General features: G+C 39.0%; 1 protein-coding gene across 6 annotated transcripts; it reads left to right on the forward strand.

Annotated features, from left to right (window-relative positions):
- The first annotated feature begins 50 nt into the window (after positions 1-50).
- TMEM267 (transmembrane protein 267) lies at positions 51-22,245 on the forward strand. 6 transcript variants are annotated; one of them, XM_030004520.2, is made up of 6 exons: positions 294-345; positions 1,205-1,240; positions 2,861-2,947; positions 3,330-3,474; positions 8,869-9,256; positions 17,697-22,245. In XM_030004520.2, exons 5-6 carry the CDS (start codon positions 8,933-8,935, stop codon positions 18,030-18,032), a joined length of 660 nt encoding a protein of 219 aa, XP_029860380.1. In that variant the 5' UTR covers positions 294-345; positions 1,205-1,240; positions 2,861-2,947; positions 3,330-3,474; positions 8,869-8,932; the 3' UTR covers positions 18,033-22,245. The 6 variants fall into 6 exon arrangements, with proteins under 6 accessions (XP_029860383.1, XP_029860379.1, XP_029860381.1 ...); XM_030004523.2 differs by lacking the exon at positions 1,205-1,240 and having other exon boundaries at positions 51-345; positions 8,872-9,256; XM_030004519.2 differs by lacking the exon at positions 1,205-1,240 and having other exon boundaries at positions 52-345.
- Positions 22,246-22,873: the final 628 nt, after the last annotated feature.

A 22,873-nucleotide genomic window follows, 5' to 3' on the forward strand; every position in this document is an offset into this window, starting at 1 on the left:
TCTTTAGTGATAAAATGCCAGCCTCTTCCCATTGGGTTCTCTTCCAGCGCTTTATTTAATCATGTTGTGACTCCCCCAGCCCTCTTCCTAACATCGCTAGAATCATTCCTCCCTCAGCACCAAGCCCCGCTCCCATCGCGGTGCCAGGCGACGAGAGGAGGAGACAGGCCGCTCCCTCGGCCGCGGCGGGCGGGTGCACCGCCATCCCAGCGTGCTCCGCGGCCACGCATGTTTCCTAGCCCCGCGTCGAGGGGGCTCGGGGTGTGTGTCGGGGCGGGGGGGGGGGGGGGGGCCGCGCTTCACTTCATGGGGCGAAGGGGGCGGCTGGCGGCGGCCGCACTTCAGGTGGGCGCGGAGGGCGGCGGGGCGGGCTGGGCACGGGCGGCGGCGGCGGCGGGCGGCTTCCCGCCTCCGCGGGGTGAGGGGGGCTGCCGTTCGGCAGCCCCCCTCACCCCGCGGAGGCGGGAAGCCGCCCGCCGCCGCCCGGGCCGGGTAGACGCGGGCTTCTCCTCATGGTTCCGGGCTGCCTGCGGCGGGGTGGGGGTTTCGGGGCTCCGCCGGTGAGGGAAGCCCGGGGCGTTTATAATGCAATGGGTTTTACTGAGAAGAAGCTAAAGCGAGGGAAGGCTGTCGTAGCGGTCTGACGGGAGCCAGCGTCAAATGCCTGTTTTATTAATAGAGGTACCCATACGTCGTGTCAGGTCTTAACATAAGAAACGGTAATGCGGTGCTTTACCGAAAGCCAGGCATGTCACTTACGTGTAAGGTTCCCTAACACTCTTGGCTCTGTTTATGCGGTAAAGGTGACAGTACGTTTTTATTTCTTAATGACTGAGGAGATGGCTGATGAGGGGCTTTGGTGCTGGGTGTTGAGACAAAGCATACCCTTTCCTCATGACGTAAAAATTATTGCTGATCTCTGTAATTCTATATATCTGTCTGCCGCATGCCTGTCTTTCCTTCATCCCTCTATTTAGTTACATATACTGATTGTATTTTAATCTTAAATTGGGTTAGCTGTTTATAATCCGAATGCTGTTGTAGTTAATGAGGGCAATGCATAAACTGCTCATGCTATTTTCTTCCTTTTTTTTTTCTTTCTTATCTAGGTTGACAAATTATTTTTTCTTCTACTAGATAGTACCGTCGTCTGTTTCTAGTTACTAAATACTTTTAGGACATTTCTTTCAACTCTTTCTTTTAGGTACATCTCAGTTCCAAAGTATTCAATAAGGAGAAGGTCTGCATTCTGGTGTCTTGGTATCTCTTTTCAAACACTTTAATTTATGGTCCCTGAAATAAACAATTTAATTAAATCCTGATATTATGGGGGTTTTGTTTGTTTGTTTTTCTTAAATTGCTTGTGGGTTTAATTCAGTTTGTTCCTCAGTATCTTGGTAAAATCCTACCGATTTCTTGCCTGCTTTCATCCTCTTTCCTCTTCAGCCTCCTTCCACCCTCCAATCCCAACAATGCATTATAATTATCTGACCAAAAATACTTGCATTAGCAGTTCTTCACAGATTGTTTTAGGCTTGGATCTGCTTTACCATGAGATAATACATTAAATGTTTGAGCTTGTGTCTTAAATGGTAATTGTACTTTATGGAGTTTTTCATATAAATTAACATCCAATATCAAATAATTGTTTTTCAGGAGGTTATAGAATTATAAGGGACTACTGCGATCTTTTGACTTCTTGCATGAAGTGCATAATTCTACTAATTTTATGCATTAAATTCCTATGTATATTCTTGTACCCGATAACTTCTTGCAAAGTTGGGCCAAAAACTTGGGAAAGCAATATTTCTAAACAATTATTTTAGCCGTTGGATTTTTTTTTTCTTATACCATGAGTTGAAAGGCCTCTTAGTGTCAGCTAATTCTCCAAATGCATATTTACAGCTTTGATCTAAGTATCTTCTCATGTCAGTAATTTACAGTGTTAACTGTGCATTTGTTAAAATGAGTTTTATAATTTCCTTAAATGAAATTAAATATATCAGCAAAATTGCATTTTGTGGGTATAGGTGGTGATTGTACGTTTTGCTTTATCTCATATAAAAATGTCATGAGAAGTCACAACTCTAAGCCGTGTTACTCTATCAGCTGTTGTGTGCATGTGGTTCATGTAAACCCAACCTAAACCTTTCTTTCAATGTGTGAACTGGACTGACCACTCACAGGTTCCTAAGTATTGTATAATACATCTGTTTCCCACTGTTCTAACAAGAATGTAAGCTCCACAACTATGCTTTCTGAGATTTATAAGATAGAAAAACCTATGACACTTTGTTGTGGTATTTTGTAAACATTCTGAAAATAATTATTTTTCAGACAAAAAATACAGTCTCTAGTTTTATATTAAAAATTGTAATTTCTGAGATTATTTTGGTTGAATGGAGTTTTGCTTTTTCTAGTCTAATTTCACTCTTTATCTGCAGAATATTTATACTTATGCTGTTGTACCTGGGAACGTGACTAGATTTTTACATAGACAGCAGTCATTTTTGTCTACAAAAGACAGCAGAGACAGACTGTTTAAAAAGAACAATTATGCCATGGACATGGCTCTTGACTAAGAGTAATCTGAAGCCACATTTTTGCTTCCTGTTCTTCATTCTGGCTCAAAGACACCCATTCACATATTGTCCATGTTTTCCAGTTGGCATTGTTACCTTTATTTCATGATACATAATCCTCAAATCGTACTCATTTGGGGATTTTTTTTTTTTTTAAGTCTATAGCGATACTTCTCCTGTGTACTTTACTTTATGCCCATGTTAATAGTATCCATAGCAAAGCAGTGTAAGCCTACCACAGAACTGACACAATCCTCTATTGCTATTTGAATTTATAGGTCTCTGTTTATCTACTCCAAGGTCACTAACTGATGGGATGAAATTAGAAAGAGATACCTGGATGTGACTCATAAATGTTTCATTAGGTGAGAATCTTTCAGGCACACAGTTAAAAGGGAAAATCTGTTAAAATATCTGTATACTTTGAAATCCAGTTACTTAAAACAGAAGGCTGGAAGTGCCTTTTTCTGACTTTACAACATTGGGGTTTATTATCTTTTAATTACTATCTTATTCCATCTTTATTTGTGCCCTTCTCTTGTTTTATGGTCTTTTTTTCCCCACTTTCTTTAACAGAGCTTCTAAGCCCTAGCTGAAGTTGCTTTTAGCTCAATTTTATTTGTTCAGGAATTCGTTAAAAAGATGTTGCTTTTTTCTGTATTTTTGACTGTTGCTTAATTTTCATGTATGTTTTGAAGAGCTTTGTATGGTATTGGTGCTTACTGCTGCCTGGTTTGATTTATTTAGGATGGAACAAATGGGTTTTGGTCTTTCCTACATTGGACTGGGCAGACTGGATTCAGAAAGTACAGAGGCTTGACGCTGAGGCATAGACCACATGTGCTACTGGAATAAGGCAACTGCAATGGAAAAAATATGTTCTAGTCCCAGGGTAAGTTTGATTCTGAATACTGGTGTGCTTTTTAAAGGTATGTTGCTACATCAGCTCTTCACATATTGGATTCTTATACAGATTTTATGGTAATTTTAAGTAAAATCCAACCTGGCATGATGGTTATATAGAAGAAACATTTGTGAGGAGATCACCATTTGTTCCTTAAAATGGTATCTGTTCAGAAATGTACTGTATCTTGTAAAGTCACCCACCAGAAAATGGCAGTTCCAGTGTTTCAGGAAGTACTTTGTGTCTACATGTTCCTTCAGAAGAGACCCAGTCATGGTTAACAGACTCTAAACTTGACCCACTTTTTTTCATCTGTGTGCAAAGTTCATGTATTATTCATGTTTTCTTCTCTCTTTTAACGTTTTCCAAATAAATGATCTAGCAGGCTTTTTTTCTATAAATATGAATGCCAGTAGCCATGTCTTGTGGATAGTTCTACAGTAAACAGGAGTGTAAATAATCTGGAATAAATATTTGTATTTTCTGGGGCTATAAAAAATAATGTGTTTAAAATCATAAACTTATGTGTCAACATTGTTAGAAGTATTCATTTTTAAAGGAAGTCTAATACACTGATAAAAAGCCCATTTAGAGTAAAATTTTAGCTGGTAGAACTGTATGAAGAAGGATTATCAAGATTTAATGTATAGCACAGAAACAGCAACTTCTTGGGAAGAATCCATTTTTAGATAGGATGTAGGCTTTGATACTGTGGTCTACCTCCATGGCTCCCCAAAAGGACAGAAGAGCTTATGAGTTGGGACAATTAGAATTGATACTGTCCTTTGAAGACTGCTTTTCAGTGTGTTTAATGTAATGAAGCTAGGGAATACATCATTTATATGAGGATTTTTATTTCAAAAGTGTTCTTTTTAATGTTATCACAGAAATGAGTACTCTGTCTTTATAACCTGGGTATCCTCTAATTGCTTCTTGGGAGTGGGGTGGGGGGTGTCTTTAAGATCTTGAATTATTTTTCAAATTTCTTTTGAAGGGTCAAGCAGTTCTTCAAAGACAATAATTATTCCCAAGAAATCACCTTGTACAAAAGGGTTTCATAACAATTACAGAACATAAATAGTTTTAAAGAACATTTACCTGATTTTTAATGCTAGTAACAGTGCCTTTATTTTCAAATTACAACGGTCAACTTTTGAAAAGTAAAATGGCTGGGATTAGTTAATTTTCTTTTTTTTTTCTGCAAAAAGAGCTGTTGTGAAGGTAATGTGGCAGACAGTCCTAAAAGTAACAGTAGAGTTTGCTGCTGGAGCACATCCTGAGGAAAAGCATATGTAGTTTTGCTCTGTAAGGAGTTAGTTTTGGTTATTTCTGCTTGACTGAATGGTTGTTGTCTTTGTGTTTGTGATAAATAGCGAAGATATTTCAGTGGTTCTGGTTTTCTTAATGCTTATTCTATGTGCCAGTCTCCAAGCTAAACGAGGAGTTGCTCAGGGAGGAGTACAAGGGTGATAATACATATATGTTTACAAAGTATGTAAATGAAAACAGTGTTTTGGATTATAGATTAGAAACTGTTTCAACAGTTGTTGCAGAGAGAGATTTGGGATTTCTGAGCATCAGTCCTAAGAATCCTCCAAACTGTATCTTTTTTTGTTGTTACAGTGTAAAGGATTTAATTTAATATCATATTTAAAACCAGGACAAATATTGAAACACATTCAATGTATTATCATAGATACGTGTTGTGATTTAACCCCCAGCCAGCATCTAAGCATCACACAGCCACTCACCCACTTCACCCCAACCCAGTGGGATGGGGGAGAGAATTGGGAGGGGGGGAGTAAAACTCACGGGTTGAGATAAGAACGGTTTAATAGAACAGAAAGGAAGAAAATAATAACGATAATTATAATATGATAATAACATGAGAATAATAATAGTATGATAATAATAACAGTAATAGCATGACATAATAATAAAAGAAATGTAATATACAAAACAAGTAAATGCAGAATGCAGTTGCTCACCACTCGCCAACTGATGCCCAGTTAGTTCCTGAGCAGCAATCCCCCCTGGCCAACTCCCCCAGTTTATGTACTGGGCATGACAACATATGGTACGGAATACCCCTTTCACCAGTTTGGATCAGCTGCCCTGGCTGTGTCTCCTCTCCCAACTTCTTGTGCCCCTCCAGCCTTCTTGCTGGCTGGGCATGAGAAGCTGAAAAATCCTAGAAACATTACTTGACACACTCATGTTTTCAGTTTTTGCTATCAATATTATTCTCATACTGAACCCAAAACATAGCACTATACCAGCTGCTAGAAAGAAAAATTAACTCTACCCCAGCTGAAACCAGGACTGTATCCACCCCTTATTCCATACCGTTTACGTCATGCTCGAGTCCCATACTTTCCAATACATCCTAGTTAAGCACCATCACCTTTCCTGTCCTTTGAGAGATACAGAGAGAAAGAGAGATATACACACATATATACACACACACAGAGATACCATTCCCTCAGTCTATGGGCCATCCCTATAAAATGTCCACTGAGTTCATTCAGTCCATGACTTTGGGCTCTGTCTGGCGTAACAGTCTATCTGGGCAGGAGGGATGGTGCGAAGTCCGCTCAGTGGGCAGAGCGGGATCGGGCTTCGGTGCGGTGCAGCGAGCTGGTGACATTGGGCACAGCAGGAGTATGGTGTGTACTGTTGGATTGTTGCATGCTGAAGGCAGTTCTGGTGCCATCACTACTGCGTTTCACTCAGTTTTACCAGAGTTCATTCTGGCTTAATCTAAGTGATTCTTCCTGTAATACCATTGATGCAGCGTCTAACAATTACAGTAATGATAACATCCAGTGGCAGGGTTATACTGCAATTAACATCATACAATTTAATTCATTGGCTATTCTCACCTAAAATCAAACCCCCTTGAGGCACACATTGGAGTTCCCCGTCCTTCCACAGCACCCACCAAGTGCACCCAGGTCCTTGAGCAAAAGTAATCGCACAAATGGGTTTGCCTTTGCCTGAGGCGGGAGTGACCCAGACTGTCTTCCCTAACATATTTTTTATGTGCACTACGGGGACTTTATCCCCTTCTACAGTAGGTAAAGTTCTGACTGGGCAGGGCCACCCCGATTGGCAGGTCCTCTGGTGTTGACTAACCAGGGAGCTTTTGCTAAATGTGTATCCCAATGTTTGAAGGTTCCACCCCCCATTGCTCTCAGTGTAGTCTTTAACAGTCCATTGTATCATTTGATTTTCCTGGGGGCTGGTGCGTGATAGGGGATGGGATATACCCACTCAATGCCATGCTCTGTGGCCCAGGTGTCTATGAGGTTGTTTCAGAAATGAGTCCCGTTGTCCAACTCATTTCTTTCTGGGGTGCCGTGTCACCACAAGACTTGCTTTTCAAGGCCCAGGATAGTGTTTGGGGCGGTGGCATGGGCTATGTTTCCAGCCGCCCGGTGGAAATGTAGCGCTTGCCTTGGCGGCTTTGTGGGAGTGTGATATAATTGATTTGCCAGGCCTCAGCATATTTATGTTTCAGCCATTGTCCTCCATACCACAGGAGCTTTAACTGCTTGGCTTGCTTGATTGCAGCACGTGTTTCACGTTCATGGATAACTTGTGCAACAGTGTCCATGGTCAAGTCCACCCCTCGATCACGAGTCCATCTACATGTTGCATCTGTTCCCTGATGGCCTGAGGTGTCATGGGCCCACCGAGCCATAAATAATTCACCCTTATGTTGCCAGTCTGCATCCATCTGAGCCAATTCAGTCTTAGTGGCCTGATCTACCTGCTGGTTGTTCTGATGTTCTTTAGTGGCCCAACTCTTGGGTACATGCGCATCTACGTGGCATACTTTTACAACCAATTCTCTAGCCAGGACGCAATATCTTGCCACAGAGCAGCAGCCCACATGGGTTTACCTCTGCGCTGCCAGTTGCTCTGCTTCCATTGCTGCAATCGCCCCCAAAGGGCACTTGCCACCATCCATGAGTCAGTACAGAAACAGAGCGCTGGCCGCTTTTCTCTTTCAGCAATGCCTAAAGCCAGCTGGATGGCTTTCACCTCTGCAAACTGACTCGATTCACCTTGTCCTTCAGCAGTTTCTGCAGCTTGTCATGTAGGACTCCATACAGCAGCCTTCCACTGCTGATGTTTTCCCACAGATGGCTCCCGAGGTATAGAGGTGATGACAGTGCTGAGTACATATACCGGATTAGTCCCACGACCGGTAATTTTATCATACCATAAACCAGTGTTACACATTACATCAAAGCGAAAACCTTAATCCACCTCCCACAAATGATAAGCAGCAGCACGGGGACCACATACAGCCAGTGAGGTGATACATAACAGAACTCTAAAAATTAGCACCACAACTCTTAAGAGCCAATAAATCAACATTTACAGCAACTATTAAACTAATATAATGAATGCTTGTAACAAATTCGTTTTAACATGCTCTGGTCAGATCTGTTTTCTCAACCCTTTGTGTCCCACATTGGGTGCCAAAAAGGTCTGTCATGGTTTAACCCCAGCCAGCAACTAAGCACCATGGAGCCACTCACTCAGTTCCCCCCCATTCAGTGGGATAGGGGAGAGAATCGGGGGGGGGGGGGGGGGAAGTAAAACTCATGGGTTGAGATAAGAACAGTTTAATAGAACGGAAAGGAAGAAAATAATAATGATAATGTGATAATAACATAAGAATAATATAAGAATATAATAATAACAACAACGACAACAACAACATGACATAGTAATAATAAAATAATTGGAATGTACAAAATGAGTGATGGCCAGTTAGTTCCCGACGAGCAATCCGCCCCCCAGGCCAACTCCCCCCAGTTATATACTAGACATGATGTCACATGGTATGGAATATTCCTTTGGCCAGTTTGGGTCAGCTGCCCTGGCTGTGTCCCCTCCCAACTTCTTGTGCCCCTCCAGCCTTCTTGCTGGCTGGGCATGAGAAGCTGAAAAATCCTAGAACACCACTTAGCAACAACTGAAAACATCAGTGTGTTATCAACATTATTCTCATACTAAATCCAAAACATAACACTATATCAGCTACTAGAAAGAAAATTAACTCTATCCCAGCCGAAACTGGGACAATATGTTTCAAATTATTTTGTAAAATGTCAGATTTCAGAAAGTGGAGTTAGAGCTTTCCATCTTAACAAAGGTGCTTGTTCTAATTAGAACAGGGCAAGTGTTTTAATTCAGAGCTGTAGTGTTCAAGTCAATGAATTAACTGAAATAAAAAATTCCCTAGGGATATTGAGTGCAAACATTGGATTTGGGGGTTTTATGCTCAGTTGTAGCTGTGGTAACAAATGCTTTGTGCTAATGGATTTTTTCTTTAATAATTTTCTTCCTGTTCTCTGACATATACAGAACAACTGACAATACAAGGGACAATGCACAGTGTATATCCGGATGACATTTTGTGTGCTGTGACATGGTTTTTGCCATGGCATCTGAGACTGAAAAGGCCCATGCTCTTCTCCAGACTTTCAGCACAGCTTCAGTTATTTCTAGCCTAGGTTTGGGAATATTCTGCTTTGTAGCAGATAGACTTCTGCAGTTTTCCTTCATTCAGCAAAATGACTGGCTCCGAGCCTTGTCTGATAATGCAGTGCATGGTATACTAGGAATGTGGTCCTGGGCAATAGTGATTGGACTCAGGAAGAAAAGTGACTTCACTGAGGTCACTCTGGCTGGCTTCCTCGCCTCTATCATTGATGTGGACCACTTCTTTCTCGCTGGCTCCCTGTCATTAAAGGTAAGTAAATAGATCAGTGATTGTTTATATTCTTTCTTCATCACTGTTTACTTTATTGTTCTACCATACCCTAAAAAAAAAAAAAGTTCCAATAATACTTCAGTTAGGTACATTTTTAATAGATATATGGGAATTATATTTGTATGCAGTTGTTAGGATTTTAAAAGCCCTAGAAATATTTTACATCTACTGTTAAGTTCTGCTCCTTACAAGGCTCTGAAAAAAGAATTCTGAAAGCCCTTCTGTCGCAAGATGGAGTGGATTGGACCACCTAAAGAAACACCTTCAAGGGTATTGGCAAAAATGATGTAATAGGAATTTATAAAAATGTGACTTGACAGAATTCGATGGCAAGGTTAACTCTATTACATAATACATGGATGAAATGTACAAAGGAAAATTAAGTTAGAATCAAACTAAAATTTTGTATAGAGAGACCGAAGACTTAGTAGGGTAAACGAGAAGCATTCAAAGGAAAATCGAGTTAGAATTGATTTCTTGTGATTTGTACAGAGATTGGGAATGTGAAAAGGGTAAGGGAGACTCCTGTTGAGCCACAAGGCTCAGAGAAGACCCCCTTGCTTTCTAAACTCCTGTCCGAGCTTGGGTGCGGCTGGATCAACTCCCAGTCCCAGACTTCGTCAACGGTTTATGTCTAAAGGGATTATGAGTGTAGTAGCAGCCTGAGGTTTATTCACAGTTGAAAAAAACTCACGACAGTGATTTATGTATAGATTTATATACTTGCTGTAGAATATTCAGGTTATACACACATGCACAAGGACACTAAGAGATATACATACAAGCAAGTAAAAGAGGTATACCTGTTAAAAATTCCCCTCAAGTTCAGTGAAACTATTCACATCAAATGCTTTGGCGTTTTTTTTCAATGGGCAAAAGGTCAAGCCTCAAGGAGCAAAGAGTATCAGCTCTTTCGGCTTTCAGCGACAGAACTCCAATCTTCACCAGCTGAAGAGTTTGCGAGCTCTGAGAGGCGTCCCACTCAGAGGGAGATGCTGTTCGCAGCCCGCTGCAGTCCAGGAGAGCTCAAAGGGACACACTTAGTACCACTGCTTATAGGTTCGTAAGATGATTGGCTTTAGTCATCAGCAAATTACTGGGATTTCAGCTGCACTAGTACCGTTTCATGTCAGCAATGATTCAGATAAGGAAGGCTCCAAGTCTGTCAGAGAATGACTTTGGATTCAGATATAGGATGTTCCAAGGCTGTCAGGAGAGGATTGAGATATGTCTGAAGGTTGTCAGGAAATGACTATCCCTGCTCCCATCCCCAGCCTCCGCTGCACAGCAGGAGTCCTTGAGACAGTCAGCACGACTCCCTGTCTTAGCTATGCAAGAGTTCTGGTACAGTCAAGGGATGCTTAACCGCCCAACTCACTACTCTTATGCTAAGGCCTGGTGAGACTTCCCAAGTTTGTAGATTGGCCCAGAGAGAGGGGGAAGTGCACCAACGCACCTTGTACATGATATCTTACGTGTATCACATAGTTGCTTTGTTATCCAAGTTAAACAGTTCAGTGCTGCTGTGCACGCTTTGTGTATAAAGTGGATTATTCCATTTCTTTTTACAATAAGGGGTAAATATATCTGGAAAGTAGATAGTCCAGGTGCTGTTTGATTTCACTCAGTCTTATTGAGTAGTACATTGGGGTTTAGCCAGCCCTAAATATTTCTCCAACAAGCTATGTAGGAGTTGTCACCTTTAAAAAAAGGCAGTCTGAGTTTGCCCCTTAAATATAGCTTGTTTAAAAAAAAAAAATAAAGCAAGTGTCAAACTCGTTAATAAAAGTAAAAAGGTGAATTGGCCTCTGTTAAGGAAGATATGTGATCATCATCCATTTGCAGAACTGTTTCTTAGGACAGAGTTTCTCAATAGGATTAGTACTGCCAGATGATGACATTCTTTTTCAGTAGTTCTCCGGTGGCATAGATGTGTCTTGTTCCCACTTCCCCATTCACATGCATACATACATCCCTGTCTTCTTGCCTGCTCCAAACGTACACACCCAGCTTTCACTGATCACAACAGTCTCTTCTGTATACTCTCTAAAACACTTGCACTTTCTGTAAGCTCCAGCTGTGCCAGCCCCAGCCACAGTCCTCTTAACACTGCCCTCCAGATCTCATGCCTCAGCCAGACACTCCTCGCCCCGAGCTAGCTCCTGGTCCCCATAGCTAGAGCCCTGCCACTCTGCTTGTTATCAGGAAATTTGCTCTGCTCAGCAGCACAGGTCCTCTACAGTTCAGTTATGCTGATGTTGCTAGCATACGTATACGTACATGCTACTTACTCTCCCCTCCCCAAAAATGTACACCCCCACCTACAGGTAGACCTGCACAAGAGAAGGGGAAGATACCCACCTTTATCCATTCAACCAGAGTGTAACTTAGTCGTTTGACTGTCTTGCCTTCTTCTCCCGTTTGCTCATAAGAGTGTTACACTCTTCATATGGATGACAGAGGAAATAGCTCCTAGGAAGCAGAGGAAGGAAGGAGGTGGAGGGAAAATTGCTGGGTTTTGTAATCCTTTAATTACAGAAGAACAATGCAAAATGGTTTACCGATTGTTTTAAAAATATGTAGGAGACTGCTAAATGCAAGCAGCATTATTGCTTATAGTTGAGATGTAAAAGTCAAGACTTCGGATGGGCAAATAGTTTTTGTTTATGTACAATATCACTATTTGTCGCGGAGTAAAGAGGTTTTCCTATTTGTGCATTTGGTGGGTTTCCCCCTTACATTTGTCTTTGACAAAGAGTGCATTTCACAAAATCACAGACTGGTTGTAGTTGGAAGGGTATTCTGGAGACCATCTCCCCAAACCCCCAAGCTGAAGCAGGCTCACCTGGATCAGGTTGCTCAGGACCATGTCCAGACAACTTTTGAATATTTCCGTGGATGTGGACTCCACAACCTCTCTGGGGAACCTGTTGTCACACGCAGTCACTGTCACAGTGAAAACATGTTTCCTTATGTTTGGGAGGAACCTCCTGTGTTTCAGTCTGTGCCCGTTGCCTCTTGGCCTGTCAGTGGGCACCAGTGGAAAGAGCCTGGCTCCATCCTCTTTGCACCCTCCTTTCAGATATTGGTACACCTTGATGACATCTCCCCTGAGCCTTCTCTTCTCCAGGCTGCGCAGTCCCAGCTCTCATCCTTTCCTCATATGCAAGATGCTCCAGTGCCTTTATGATCTTCGTGGCCCTTCTCTGGACTTAATCTCCAGTAGCTCCATGTTTCTCTTGTAGTGGGGAGCCCAGAACTGGACTCAGCACTCCAGAGGTGACCTTACCAGTGCTGAGGCGGAAGGGGAGGATCACCTCCCTCAACCTGCTGGCAACACTCCTAATGCAGCCCAGGATACCACTGGCCTTCTTTGCCACAAAGTTACATTGCTGGCTCATATTCAACTTGTTATTCAACAAGCTGAATTTCCTCAAAACTGCTTTCCAGCCCATCGGCCTCCACCATGTACAGGTGCCTGCTGGCATTGTTCCTCCTTAAGTAGTCCCTAGTTCTCCCCTTTTGTGTACTTTTTGCATATGGAAATACTGTAAAATTGTAAAACTATATAAAGAAGTTAGTTTGATTAATGGGTCCTATAATATTAACATTTTGGTATAGCATTTAAATCTGTAATTATTCTCATGTATATTTTCTTATTTTAAAATTAGTAGATGCAAGTGATGAATGGCTAGTTATTATAAAGTATTGTTAAAATGTTATTGCTACTTTTTCTTGCATTTGAGAGTATTACCAGTATTTTTTATTCATTATGACCACTAGATGACACTCTTCACCAATGTCTGTTTAGAAAGTTGAGTATTGTATTGTATCATAGAACGGGGAGGTGACCTGTCTCTTTACTGCCTTCAGTGAGGCAAGGTTAAATATGTTTACACTTTCCATGATGGAGAATGTTTGTGTAGCCTATCCCTAGTATCCCAAACAAAGTAAATTAGTGCAATTTCATGACTTAATTTGTTCCTGTGTTGTTTCAGTTCCCAAGCAGGTTGCAATTGTTTTTCTAATATCCAGCGTAAAGTGTTGTTGTTGACAGTTAGATCTTGTTTTCTTATTCTTCAAGGCCTCTCTGCAAAGACAGCAGATTGCTGTGCTCTCACCAAATCCGAAAATCAGTTTCAAATCAGAAACGCAAGAAGTTGCACGTAGAATAGCCCTTTAGTAGCTAAACTTACTTAGCTGAGGTAAGGAGAAGGCAAGATGCCCAAAGGCTTTTTCATAGTAATTTGCCTACAAACTCCTCCCCCTTCCATATGTTAACTGGGCTAATAAAGGATGTTTACCTGTAAACCATATCCTATGTTGGTCTCTTGACCCTTAAAGCAGTAACAGCATTACTCTTACAACTTGCAAAACGATTATGCTTTACAAAAAGTCTCTTCTTGACTAAATAACTTGCAAAAAAATCTGAAAGGCCTGGATTTATATTTTCTAAACCTCTTGCTATTTTTCTCGTCTCCTCTGGATTGCAGTTTGCCTAAATTATTTTTAAAGGGGCCTGTGCCAAACTGCATATAGTATTTTAGGCAAGACTTCATTTAAGCCAAATAGCATAGATTAATTCTTTTTAATGTCACATGCATATAACACTTCTGTCTTTCTTAAAAAATCTGTTACAGGTTTTATGTCTTCCTGCAATGCCATCAGAATCTTTTTAGTTTGTGATATAATGTAATCCCCTTAAGCTTTTCGGCTATGTTGTTGCCTGGCTAGCTAGACCTGATTTTAATATGTGATTTTTCTTTCCTCATCTTAACATGATGTGCTTTTCAGTTTCATGTCCTAATTTCAGGCTGTTGCCTATGTAATTTATTACTTCATGGGATACTTTTTTACTAAGTATTTGTTAGTTCCAGTCCCTGTCTTCCCTTTAGATTGCAGGATTGAGACTAACTGATTTAAGAGACTACAGTGTTTACTGCTTATGCAACACATTACTAAGTAACTAATAAATTAAGGAATCTAATTAACTAACCACACCACTATTACTAATTTGTAACAATAGTTTTTTTCACATTACTCTATGCAATTATCTATAAAGCTCTTCATCATCGCTCTTAAATCTGACGACGGGTTGCTTTTTTGAAGTAACCCTTCTATGCAGTACAAGGCAGTATTGCCTTCTACCTCCAGCTGCTAACTTCACACTACTACAGTCACCTCATCCTGTTCCTGATGACACAGCTTGCTGCTTGGATTATTTGGCTATTGGACTGTTTTTCACAGTGTCATCATTATTTTTCTGGAGTATTCAGGGTAGTCACCTGTTGTATTTATATGTTTACTCTGATAAATTCTTGTGTACCAAGTAGCATGTGATCTGCCCTTTTGCCCACATTATTTTTGCAACAAATATAAAGTCTACAAAGGCTTTGCAACTTAGAATTTGTAGTTCTTTGTATTCCATGTAGTTTTTACTATGTATCATATGCACACAAGTGTAGAAGAATCTAAGAATCAGTGTTTGAAGAATCTGTCTCATTGACTAGCTCTAAAGGTGAAAGTTACTCCAGCCTGCCATCATACTTGGTGTTGCTGATAAACAAGAACAGCATGACATGCTGCTCCCAGTGTGCCCCAGGATTGTAGCCCAAACACTCATGTTGCAGAACAGACATGCAGAAATTGCTAGCTTGCTACTTAAGACTTAAGTGTAGAGAATGCAGTCGGTGGCAAACAAGATTGTACCGACAAACACACATAACACAGCTGGTTGATGTGCCACTGCTGACCAACCTCAGCTACACCGGAGCGTTTCTGGAATTGGAGAGTAAGCTTTGGACGCACACGCTTAATTTAATATTGAATTTATAGATCAGCCTCAAAACTAAGGACTTCAGGCTTGGGAAGCATCAGGGAATATGAGTGAGGGAGCAGATGTAGTTACATAAATTCCAAGCATTAAAGCAACGAGTTTGCTTGGGTTCTCCTGCATGTGATTGTTGTCTCCTGTCTCCAGCTGCTCACCGCAGTGTGCGAGAGGGCTTGAGGAGCAGGAACTTCAAGAAGATCCTGCACCTGATTGAACACGTAGGCAAATGGAAAAGTCATTTGTGTTGTGAATACATTCTCTTTGGAACCGCAGCCTGATTTCTGTCATGATAGACGTCCCCCTAAATCTACCCAAACCATAATCATCTTTTTCCAGGAGGTTTAAGGCAGAAAACACTTGTACTATTTTTTTTTTTTTTTAAGATCTGGTGATTTCTAAAGGTCAACAAATTTGCCTGTTAGGAGAAAGAGTGTAACAGCTTGTATTGCCACATAGAACTATGTGTCTTTCTTTGGGCTTGGCAACTCAAGGATGTAAATGATCCTCTAGTTACAGAATGTAAAAGAGAAAACAGACTGTTCTTCTCTCAGAACTTGGGCAACAGCATTTCAGAAGCCTAATGACTGTACTGCAGTTACAAAATAGGGTTTTCTCTTGCTAAAACTGAGCACTCAGGTTTGCTGTATGAACAACTCTGCCACCTAAAATTCTGTATGAAAAAAAACTTAAGCATCACCTCCCCAAAACTGGAGAAAGATTGGCACTAATACTGATAAATTGCATATGTAATTAACATTCAAATTCTCCTTACTCACTGTGTTGGTGTTGGCACCTAACCTCCATGGGGCAGAGGGAAAAGACTTTGCCATTGATTTTTTCGAAGTGCAGAAATAGTGACCAGTCAGTAGGATGGGTGGTTTTTCAAAATTAGGCTGGTACGGACTTTTTAGGTTCTTGCTGACAGTAACAAAAATCTGACTATCTTTGTAGGGTAGGTGATAAACAATTTCACCATCACAAGATTTTTCTACTTTAATCTGTGAACAATCTGCTTGTATGAAACAGAAATGAAATTGTAGAAAATGAACCCTTTGCACCAACTTTAAGGAGTTGGGTCCATATCATTACAGTTAGAAGTTGTTGAGACAGTTTGTGAGCTTTTTAATCCTATCACCTGATTGAGTGAGTCACGGACGAACATGTGGTGGGAAGCTAATAGAGCGAAGTTTTCTGCAAGATTTTAAAACATTGGCTTTGGTTTAAAGCACAGGCTATTATATTCCAAGGTAGTCCATAAGCTTCCATCTTTCTATTTCTTGGCTAAGGCTACATCAAGGTTTCCTTACAGAGAAGACAGGGTTCCAAGCAATTGTCTAAATTATCCATGAAAACTTGATGAAGCTATTCCAGAGTCCCACTCTCAGGTACTGTAGCTGTTGAGTCCTGCAACAATTAATTCAACTGAAGCATTAACAGGTTACTGGCTGGTGTCTTGTAGTGATGTTTTGTTTCCTTTCTGCAGTAGATGCAGTTAGGGATGTGTTCAACGTAAGAATCTGATGCACTGTCATGTGCAAAGAGTATGTTTCTGGTGCCTGTTGCAGTCTTCCCAAATGTTCACCAGTATCTGAATTGAGCCAATTAATATTAAATCAGCACCTGTATAGATCTTTTAGTAATGTCCTATCATTTCTCCTGTGATTACAGAAACCAGAATCTACTTATTTGTTGCTTGGACATGCAAAATATTACTATTTAATTTTTTTTACTATCTTTGAATTTGTGGAGATAGTTCTAGCTGGTGCTAGTAAGTACATCTGGAATATTTTCTCAAGTATGTATATTAAATTGATAATTATCACTTCTTAGAACAGCTAAATTTAATCTCACTAGCTAGACATTCACCTTGATTAAAGCCAAATATCGGGCTTTCAGCTGAGTTAACATTAAACACGTTGTTGATATAAAAACCCCAGTCACAAATGATTCAGATGTTGGCTTCTGAACTTGTCTTTTATGTCTCCATAAAGAATACTGTGTCAAGGCAATCAAAATACATGTAACTTACATCGTATTTTTGTTGTATTGGAAATTACTGTTCTGTTCTAGATACTGTCTAACTAAAACAACTTCATGGGTGCTAACAGTAGTATAATACAGGATGTGTTTTTGAAAATAAATGCCATTAAAGCATATGAAATATTTCAAGTAAAGGATATTAAATATTTCAAGTGTATTGTATAGTTGTTTTCCTTTTAATTATCTTGAAATTAAATACATGTAATCAGTGCAGCAGACTGTACAAGTTCCTGTATACCATGTGACTATATGACACATAGCATACCTCATCCCTCTCCTTCCCTGTTTTGCCGTTGGTAACTGTATGCCATTAGTACGATTGTATGATTCATGTCTTACAATAGACAGGGCAGCACACAGCTCTCATACATCTAAATAGTCATATTGTTGATTTTGATGAACTTCAGTGGAAAGGAACAGTATGTTTTTCTTTGTACTTCCACTTAGCCACTTGATAATACACCTGTAAACATGGATGAAACATTTATTTTCTTGTCACAATTCTTGTCTTGTAGCCATTACCAATTATATTTTTCTTTTCCGCAGGCTGCTCTGACTCTTCCACAGAGACCACTTCTTCATTGTTCTACTGTGATTCCTGTTGTGGCTCTGACATTAAAGTTTATTATGCACCTTTTCAGGCTTAAGGATTCATGGTGCTTTCTTCCCTGGATGTTGTTCATATCCTGGACTTCTCATCACGTCCGTGACGGGATTCGTCATGGTCTGTGGATCTGCCCATTTGGAAAAACTCCTCCTTTGCCATATTGGCTGTATGTGGCGATTACAGCATCTTTACCTCATCTATGTTCATTTATTATGTATTTAACAGGCACTAGAGAATTAATGTCTATAAAACATGGAATCCACATTGATGTGTAGGAATGATGGCTCTCAAAGCTTGTTTGTATTAGCACTTGAAATAAGCTGTCTGTTTGTCACTGAAGTGGTTTCCTTATGTTTCTTGTGACTTCTGGGTTAGGCATTTTAAGCCTGTGGAGCCAGTTAAAGCTCCTGTCTCAATTCCTTGTGGTCACAGAAACCTATTTAATGAATGGTAATAATTTTATATCTATACAGTCCCCTTATAAAATATGTGGTCTTCCATTATAGCTCATGCATAGCTAGCTGATTTATAAAGTACTTAGTCTCTCTCTGTAGTAATTACATTACATTTTACTGTCATGGTGCCGTTCATCTGATCACCATTCACTTTAGATTTGTATTCTGCATTTAGATGATACCACTTTTCATCTAAATAGCATTTGTACAGTACTTTAAAAATGTAAAGTACTATATAATTGCTAAGTATTAGTGAGAATTTAGTAGTGTATGGCACTTCTAAAAATATCAGTTATCCTTTTGAATTTATTTGTTTTCCTGCTGGACTCTTCTGTTCAACTGTTTTAAAAGAAATGCTGTTTGTATTTCACAACGTGCAACTGTATACCTGCACCTCTTCCAACACTGCTATTGTACAGTGTTTCTACTAAATTCTATTCCTCTGTAGTTGCTTGGTACTCAATTTGCAGATAATTACTAGCTATTATTTGTGGTTAGGAGAAGGCAGTTCAGTTACAGTATTATGTGTGTTGGCCAAATTGTTTAATTTTAAAAATATAGTAATTATGAATATTATTTAATTTGGAACTAAGGAATTTTATTAAATATTTAAGGATTGTGTAAAGGCAAACTTATTTATTACAGTAAAACATAAGCTTTAGGGAAGATTCAGGAAGATACAAGAAAATAAAAATTGCTCAAAATGTGAGTTTGCTTAAAGATCTTACTATTTTACTCATAAACAGCATTTTCCATTAAATGCAATATTATCCTTATTGTAAAATAAAATGCATTATTTGGAAATAGAAATTTCCTCATAAATAAATTCCTTAAGGAAAAATGTTATGTTGCAGGTTCATAACATAGTCATTTGCACTGTGGACTGTTCAAAGTAACAGTTTTAATTTACAGAAATTTCTCAGAAAAAGTCCCAAAGTAAAAATTAAGATCTTGTCTAGTTTACAGTGTACACGCTGAGAAATGTCTATTAATGTTAATTTTTTATTCATTGAACTCCATTGCCCATTAAGGAGATGGGGCCTTAATTACTGCAGTTTGTGATGAATAGCTGCCAAAAGGGATTATTTTTATGGAAGAGTATATATAGGGTAGAATGTGCTGAACTTAAGTTATCAAGGGGTGCAAAGATTAGGTGATGTGTTCATACTACATTTACGCTAGTAAATGTATATTAAAGTACAAAAAAATTACAGAAAATATTAACTGGGACAGCTGGCTTAATGGGTACCAGAGACCTTCTATGGCTGCAAAGTACTAAAGGCTCTCTGCAGCATACTAAGCTAATTACAGGAAGTGTTTCACCCTTTTAAAATGTGCCTTCCCACAAAAAGAATAGTCGCTGCCCGATTTGTTCTTCATGTTGGAAATGTATGCTTATGGAAACTTGTCTGACAGTACAGTGGGCCTGTTTAGCCTTTATTATAAACTGAATAAAAGGTTTTTTCTTGGAAAGAAGATTGGAAAAGCAGAACATTCCTTAAAGGATTATCCTCATACTGTGGATTTCTGTCTTTTGTAGTATGTAAAAGTTTCCCAGAAACAACATCAGAAATGTCTTGCTTTAGAGCCCTCAGAGCAGGAACTGTCTTTTATCCAAAGGCATGATAGTTTAGTAGAGGAGGGGCGTTGCTCGTTCATTTACTTCTAACCTGTAGTTTAAACTATAGGCTATGAAATGCCAATAATGAATATATTTTGTGCAAGAAGTGAACACTTAAATCTGTGTGGAAAATTTTCTGTATTCTTGTTTCATGGTATAATATTTGTATGATTTTGTGCTTTATCCAGATTTGTTGCAAAGGGAAATGCATATAGGAACAAAGCGGAGAATTACACTTTCTCATTTTTAGATTGTAGCTGTAGCATTTTTGGGTAACTATATGTCCACCAACAGTCCTTAAGATTGGTACTGTACTTTTCTAGCTATGTCTAAGGATCAGTTAATGGGTACATCTTCAGTAGTTTAAAAACATTTATTTTCATTCTCTGTATTTCTAGTGATCTTTGTGGGTTTTTTTACAATAATTTTCAGCTGTATTTCAAAATACTATTTTTCTGCTCATGTTCTTATACCAGTTCTACCACACCAATAGGTGAACACCACTGAGAAATCTAGCAAGCACTTGTGACACATGACTGCTTTCTCTCTCCCTCCAAACAGACATGGCAGTCTCACACCTCTTCCTGACTTTTAGGCAACTTTAGCTCAAGCCATTGACAACTTTTCAAGGTAAACTGACACGTTGCATGTAATGCTGTAATTTGTGGGTAGCCAGATTAGAGAACAAAGGAGAAGTGAAATATTTGTTTCAGCCCATGTTACCTTGGAGATACACCTGCCTATTACAAATGAATAGCCTAACAATTCCTTACCAGTATTTCATGTAGATTTGGAATTCATTGATATTTCCAACTATGCATTGATACCTGCTACATGTAGCAAAACCATGGCAAAAATAAACCAAGATAGTGAAAATATAATGAATTTGTGCTTTACTGCATGCATTACAATGAAGAGTAAATGTGAAGTACAAAAAGCATGTGAATTACACAAAAAATTGTTAATAAACTCAAGGTAATAATTTTGTGCAGTGTATGGTAATATCACTAAAATATTAGTTATTTCAAATGTTTCATTTACTATGCTAAACTTTTTCCCTGTATTTTCAAGTTGTAGTTACAAAGTTGAAGAAACTGTGGGTTTTTTCTGACTGACTTTTTTGTTAGAACTGTGCTGCTTTTTCCCCTGCTTTAATGGATTGCTGTCGTAAAAAGTAGGTACTAATAATTGCCAAGTTAAAAGAAAAATGTTGGACTGTTTCTTCTCCCCGGTTCTCTAGTAATAAGATAAAATTTCTCCTAATTCCCTAGTGGCCTTAACAGAAAGAGTGAACACATTTCCTATCAGTTTATATTCTAGTTTAAAAGGTAATCTGTATTTTCACGACTACTGGTACCACTTTTTTCTACAGTGAAGTATATTGTATCATGTGCCTTTAATTGGTTATTGATAAGTGAATTATTCATAATTGATGCCATGCTCCAAGGAAAATGCTGATGAGTTTGAATTAAACTGAAATAATTTTAACAGCCAGGCCATTGGTATTAGCTTATTATCAGAAGAACATTTCCCTTCCTCATGGAAATAAAGTTGCAGAAAGAGAGAGAGAGGGAAAGGGTTAAAACTCAGTCTAAAGGAAATGTTAGTACATAGTTAATTTTGAACACATATATTTTTATTCCATCAGCTGTTGTCAGTATGAAGTTAAATGATTAAATGCACCAGAAGAGTACATTTCTGTTTAAGTAATTGAGCCAATCTAAATTCTGTCAATTGTGCAAATTTATTCAGGGCAGAAGAATTTTTGTATTGCAAGTGTTACACATCATGGGCTTTGATCAACTGGTAATTTTGAGTCCACAAACTAGGTTTTGTTTCCCTGCTACAGGCAGACCTTGCATTGAAACGAACAGCTGTCAGGTTAAAGTACCCTTTGCATCCATTACGAATAAAACAGTACTAACACTTTTCCTCAAAATAATAAATTGATGCCTTCAGTTCTTTCTTAAAATTCCCCAAATTTTACACCCTCTACATTGAATTACAAATTTGAATGCTGTTTCATAGAACTGTTTTCTGTTACTTATAACATAAACCCACTATTAAAGATAAATAGTACTTGTATTTATATATATGTGTGTATCACGCACTGATCTTTCCTTCAATGTTCATATAATCATTTTCCATTTGCTTAACCTAATTTTTTATTGAATTTTCCTGGGATAAGAAGGAGTGTTCATCTCAATGACTAGGAAACCCAGGTGTGCTACTACTTAGCAAAAACATTTTAATGCATTAAGGAAATCTTCGGAATATTGAAAATTAGAAAACAAATGATACTGTATTCCTTTTGGTGGAAATGATAAGTAGATTTCTAGGCAGTTTGTAAAAACAGATTTGTTTAATGAAAACTAATTGAAAACATTTGTATTAGTAAATATGTGTGAACAATCTGTGTGAAAATGGTTTTGTATAATGAAACTGTTGCAGGAGTAATTGACCGAGTCAGGCTGTATGCTGTTGCCATATCCACCACAGAAACAATTCCTTTGTCCAAGAAATGTTACTAATGTCCCTGGAGTCTTCCTCGTGTTGCCAAGAGAGTTGAATCTTACTTTGATCTTAGTTGTTTTTCTCCTTAAAAATTGCATAACATTGAGTGAGCGTTCCTGGACTGGTGTGGGGTAGTTCCCTTGATGTGCTTGCTGTCCACTCCTTCAGAACAATTTTTACAGATGAGCCAAAGAAGCTGATAGCTGTGAGTTCTGGTACAGGAACTATGGTAAAGAAATGAAACTAAGGATAGCAGGCATAACAATGGCATAAGGAATTTACAAGGTTATAATGCTGCCAGTTTCACTTTCGCATTCAAATTGAATTGCTGATAGTCAAACAAAACCAACTTCTTTTTATATATTTCTGCCAACAATTTAGAAGCAAATTTTGTGATGATTGCTCTAAAAATACAGTGTTTCTGGGCCAAATGAACACTGTAAGATTCAAATAATAAGGCTTTATATTTTAAACAAAATCATTTATGTCTTTTTGTTCATTTAACTGTATGTAATGTACCGACACA

The sequence above is a fragment of the Aquila chrysaetos genome, chromosome Z (assembly GCF_900496995.4).
Source record: "Aquila chrysaetos chrysaetos chromosome Z, bAquChr1.4, whole genome shotgun sequence".
NCBI lineage: Eukaryota > Metazoa > Chordata > Aves > Accipitriformes > Accipitridae > Aquila > Aquila chrysaetos.